Source organism: Dipodomys ordii, unplaced genomic scaffold (genome assembly GCF_000151885.1).
Source record: "Dipodomys ordii isolate 6190 unplaced genomic scaffold, Dord_2.0 Scaffold79, whole genome shotgun sequence".
NCBI classification, from domain to species: domain Eukaryota; kingdom Metazoa; phylum Chordata; class Mammalia; order Rodentia; family Heteromyidae; genus Dipodomys; species Dipodomys ordii.
In genome coordinates, this window is record NW_012267295.1 from 399,344 (window position 1) to 404,835 (window position 5,492).

Below are 5,492 nucleotides of genomic sequence, written 5' to 3' on the forward strand. Positions count from 1 at the left end.
ATCTTCTCCCCTCCTTTCCATTCTCCTCTCCTCTCCTCTTGTCCCCTGTCCTCCCATTCTCTCCTCACCCCTTCTTCCCCTCTCCCTCCCTCCCCCTTTCCCCTTCTCCTCTCCCTTTTCCTCTTCCTTTCTCCCCTTCTTCCCCCTCTCCTTCCTTCTCTTCCTCCTCCTCCTCCTCCCTCCTCCTCTTCTTCCACCTCTTCCTCATCCTCTTCTTCTTCTCCCCCTTCCTTTTTTTTTTTTTCCCAGAAGAAGCTACGTAGACAAGAAGACAAGAGTGAATTTAACCTGGTCTATGAAAATCTCTAGGTGGGGCTCCACCAGCCTCTGAACTTGTGCTGACTCAGAGACTCTCAAGCCCCAGTGATCCTAGCCAGTGTAGACCCTCCCCCCTCCCCTCCCCCAATCACCTTACCCTGCCTTGCTTGGCCTGCCTCACTGGCTCAGTTCTGTGTCCCGTTCTGTGCCTTGTCCAAGTGTTCCCTCTGCCAGGCTGGCACTTTCTGCCCTGGCCTAGCCAGCAAAGCGCCCCTCAGTCTTTAAGAATTTGCTTGGCTGGCCAGGTGCTGGTGGCTCACGCCTATCATCCTAGCTATTCGGGAGGCTGAGATCTGAGAATCATGGTTCAAAGCCAGTCCAGGCAGAAAAGTCCATGGGACTCTTATCTCTAGTTAACCACCAGAAAACCGGAAGTGGCGCTGTGGCTCAAGGGGTAGAGCGCTCGCCTTGAGCTGAAGAGTCAGGGACAGCTCCCAAGCCCTGAGTTCGAGCCCCATGACCAACAAAACAAACAAAGGAATTTGCTTGGCTGCCTCCTTTTCCCAGAGCCCACCCCCTCACTGAACACACACCGGTGGTGCTTGTGGCTGTCTTGGTGGTTGGAGGGGGTAAGCCCCCAGGAGGGCCCAGCAAGGGGCCTGTGCTGTGGTGAGCTGCGTGAGCACGGGGGATGGAACAGCCCAGCGAGTCCGGCAGCAGCGGGTGGCTGTGCAGGTGGGAGCAGGAGGCTGGTGTGGGGTGGAGGATGGACAGGCCTGGCAGCCACATGGGCCAAACTGAGCCCTGGGCTGCAGAGGGAGCCCACGACTGCCACCCAGCCAAGGGGGTCCTGGAGGGTTCTGTGTGTGCTGCTGTGGAGGGTGGAGGCCACTGTGCTCTCTGCCCTCCTCCTGTACCCTCCATGGCCTAGGCCCCCGCAGGTCCCCTCCTCCTGGCCTGGCCTAGCCTGCCCGCCACCTTGAGCTCTCTATCTTGTCTGCCATTGGTCCCATGGCCCTAGGGGATGAGGCCGACAGACCCAGCCCCCATCCTAGTGTCTCAGGCCGCCTTCCCCCCCCCCCCCCCGCCCCCCCTGGTGTCTGGCCTTTGCTGGCTGGCTGTAGCTCAAGCCAGTATCCGGCTCCAAGCCTTTTTGCTCTTTGAGATGCTAGCAGGACCCCTCATTTCATCCTCCAGAGTGCCCTGCTGGTCACAGCAACCATTTTCTGGGTAGACGGAGTCCTGGTCGCATGGGCTGTCACATTCCGCCCTCCCTCCCCAGCTCTGTCTCTTTGCCCTTGCCTTTTGCTGGTTCAACAGCCAGTCTTCTCTCTTTACCTCTAAGCTTCTCCAGAGGTTTTTGGGGAGTCCTTACAATGTGTCCAGGGATGGCGGGGAGCCAAAGACACAGGACAGACCCTGGCTCAACAGCATTGGCTCCCAGGCCCCCATGGAGTCCCTTCCTCTCTGCAGGTTAGGCCCTCTAAGCAGGGATGGCAGAAAACTTGTGGTGGAGGATGGGTGTCGACTTCTGGTTGTTGTCGGTGTGGTTTGTGCAGGTACAGGGGCATGAACTGGGTGCTGTCCCTCAGTGGTTTTTTTGCTCAAGGATGGGGCTCTGCCACTAGAGCCACAGCTCCACTTCTGCCCTTTTGGAGGTTAATTGGCGTGCCATAGGCTTTCCGGCCTGGGCTGGCTTTGAACCACAATCTTCGTATCTCAGTTTCCTGAGTGGCTAGGATTACACACCGAGTGTGAACACAGAGCATGAGGGCTCTGGGGATCCTCGCAGGGGGAGGGGAGAGGCCGGTGCTCCCAGAGGCTGGGTTTAATCAACTCCAGGCCTGCAGAGGGGGGAAGCTGCCAGTGCAGAGCTTTCTTCCAAGCACCTCCTCCAGCTGCCTGACAGAGGCCAGGGCCCAGGTTAAAAGCCAAAGCCAGGATGAGCAGGAGGAGGCCTCTGCCTCCCTTCCCCGTCCTCCTGTGTCCTGAGCCTCTGACTCTGGCTGGGACTTTTCCAGCCCTTCCCAGGGAGGCCAGGGGAGTCTGGTATGGGCTCTGCCACACCCTGCCACAGGCCTTCCCACCACAGCTCTCTGCTGCTGCTCTGGCCCCACAACCTCTCTCTCTTCTTGCATTCTTTTCCTAAATTCCCGGAAGGATGATGTTAAAACCTGCTTGGAGTGATTCTCTCCTCTGCTCAGAACCTCCCTCAGCTCTTACTTAATTTGAGATCAAATCCCAGCTCCTGCCGGGTGCCAGTGGCTCACACCTGTAATCAGCTACTCAGGAGGCTGAGATCTGAGGACTGTGGTTCAAAGCCAGCCCAGCCAGGAAAGTCCATGAGACTTTTTTTTTTAATTGTAAAATACTATATAGAGGGATTACAATTACATGGGCAAATAATTAGTACATTTCTTATCAAGCATTGTTGCCTCTTTGTTTCCCCTTCCCATCCCTTCCCATCCCCCCGCCCCTCCTTCGTGAGTGGTGCTGTGGCTCAAGTGGTAAAGTGCTCTTCTTGAGCTGAAGAGCTCAGGGACAGCACACAGGCCCAAAGTTCAAGCCCCATGACTGACAAAAACAAAAAACAACCCAGCTCCTCCTGTGGCTCCTTTGTGATCCCCTTGGGGGTTGACAATCCCTCCTTTGGGGACACAGACATTGCCAGCACGATGCCCAGCCCAGCCTGGGACAAGGCTGGGGGCCAGTGGGCACAGAGGCCTCCACTGAGCTAAGCTAAGAGAAGCAGGGAAGGGGAGGAGGGAAATGGTGCAGGGTCTCTAAAAGGGGTTTCCAAACAAGACAGGTGGAAGAAGAATGTTCTGGGACTCTGGGCAGACAGAAAAGACCGACACCTGGTCTTTGGCTTCAGGATAGTAAGTTGATTGGTGTCCATATCAGTGGGTAAGAAAGGAGGAAGGGACAGAAGGACCTTGAAGCTTCTGTGTGTGTGTGTGTGTGTGTGTGTGTGGCCTGGACCTGCCGGGTAGGGACTTGCCCTCCTTCCCAGGAGCTGCCCGTTGCTAGTTCTTAGCGCTTAAGCATGCTTGACATCCTCAAGATCCCCACCGTAGGCCTCCCCCCCCAAGGGTGGTAAATAGCTAGAAACTGATGCCCCCTCCTCCTCAGTAGGCTCCAAACGCGCCTCCCCCCCCCCAGTGCTTGCATGAGAAAAATCACCCCCTGGAAATCAAGCCCAGAGCTTCAAGTGGATATGGGGAGTCGTGCCCCTCCTCTGCAGAAATTTCCAGAGGATTCTGTGCAGCAGTTTCCATGGGAACATGTGCCTGTTACCACCCATCCTCCATGGAACTGGGGTTCCCTTCCCAGCCCGTATCGCAGGAGGTGTGGGGGGCCTGGGCTGGGGAGAGACAACGCTCTGGCCACCAGCCTTCACTAACGTGAAATCAAGTTACAGGCAAAACCAGCCTCTTTTTTTTTTTCTTCCTCCCCCATCGAATTTAAAGGCCATGCCCCAGCGTAAGGATGCCTTTGGGATTCCAGGAATGGATTTTTACATGGTTCAATAGTTTTCTTGGTAGACAGCTCCTCCACCAGAGGTGGGCAATGGCCGTGGCCCAGCCGGGTTGAATGGGACCTTGCCGGCCTCCCAATCCCCAAGGCTGGCTGAGGGACATTGCCTCTCTGAATCCAGACTCCAGCACCAGAGACATTGTCATCTGAGATGCTGTCCTTTCTGGCTGCTCTGAATGTGACTGAGCTTGGGTCAGGCCCTGCTCTCTGAACTTGGCCTCAGCCTGGGTTTTCACATGGCACAGGCACACATGGAAGGGAAACATTTCAACCAATGCAAGGTGTTATTTACTCAAATAAACTTGCTAGATACCAGGCTCATTGGGCTGACAAAAAGAGCTTCCTTTTTGCTCTTTTGTTCATTTATTTGTGTGTGTGTATGTGTGTGTGTGTGTGTGTGTACGTGTGCGTGTGTGCCAGTACTGGGGCTTGAACTCATGGCCTGGGAGCTGTTCCTTAGCTTTTTTGCTCCAGGCTGGCACTCTACCACTTGACCACTTGAACCACAGTTCTACCTCCAGCTTTTTTTTGGGGGGGGTTCCGTCATGGGGCCTGAACTCTGGGCCTGGGCACTGTCCCTCAGCTCTTCAGCTCAAGGTTAGCACTCTACCACTTGAGCCACAGTGCCACTTCTGGCTTTTTTCTTTTTGCTTACGTGGTGCTGAGGAATCGAACCCAGGGCCTCGAGCATGCAAGGCAAGCGCTCTACCACTGAGCCACCTTCCCAGCCCCAACCTCCAGCTTTTTCGTGGTGAATTGGAGAGGGAATTCTCTGAGACTGACTCTGAACCATGATCCTCAGATCTCAGCCTCCTGAGCAGCTAGAAGGGATCTCTGGAACCCAGAGTGTGGACATTGTATTTCAACACAAACATAGTTGTCAGCCAAGGAGCTTCCCTTTCTCAGCCTCTATCAGCAATACCTCATTTAATTCTAAAACAGTCTTGAGTTGTAGGAGGCTGATCTTGTCCAAGTTACCAAAGCAGAAACTACAGCTCGGAGAAGTTTACTGGCTAAAGATCACACAGCCCAGAATGGGCAGCCCTGGGCTGGCTCCAAATGTGCACAATTCTGCCACCACGGACCAGATAAAGGAGTGAAAGAACAGTCAGGGCCAGGCACCGGTGGGTCATGCCTATAATCCTAGCTACTTAGGAGGCTGAGATCTGAGGATCGAGGTTAAAGCCAGCCAGGAAAGTCTGTAAGACACTTATCTCCAGTAAACCACCAGAAAACTGGAAGTGGCACTGTGGCTTAAGTGGTAGAGTGCTAACCTTGAGCTGAAGAGCTAAGGGACAGCTCCCAGGCCCAGAGTTCAAACTTCACAACCAACAAAACGAAGAAGAAGAAGAAGAAGAAGAAGAGGAGGAGGAGGAGGAGGAGGAGGAGGAGGAAAAAGAAGGAGGGGGAGGAGGAAGCAGGAGGCAGGAGGCAGGGATGGAACTGAGTCATCAAAGGGGACTTGGTGCTCCCAGAGCCATGGGAGCCCATGAAAGGAAAATTTCCTTCAGATGTGGCGGTCGCCTTCCCAATTGCTCAGCAGTACTTTCTCCAAATCATGGTGGTAGGGGTGGAGAGACAGGTGGCAGGTCCTCCTGCCTCCCTTGGACTGTCTCTTTGGAGGAAGGTCAGGGGGGCGGAGCGTCGGTGCACTTGTACCTGACATGAGGCCTAGCAGCTCAGACATTTACATCTCA

At 54.9% G+C, this 5,492-nt stretch overlaps 1 protein-coding gene across 2 annotated transcripts in view; it reads left to right on the forward strand.

Moving 5' to 3' along the window:
• Positions 1 to 620, forward strand: part of Nfam1 (NFAT activating protein with ITAM motif 1) — a 26,131-nt gene extending 25,511 nt beyond the window's left edge. The window contains exon 6 of one of the 2 annotated variants that reach the window (XM_013024838.1): positions 250 to 620. In XM_013024838.1, coding sequence (XP_012880292.1) covers positions 250 to 309 — 60 coding nt within the window. In that variant the 3' untranslated portion in view covers positions 310 to 620. The remainder of the gene's footprint in view (positions 1 to 249) is intronic. The other variant, XM_013024839.1, reaches the window with a different exon arrangement.
• Positions 621 to 5,492: the final 4,872 nt, after the last annotated feature.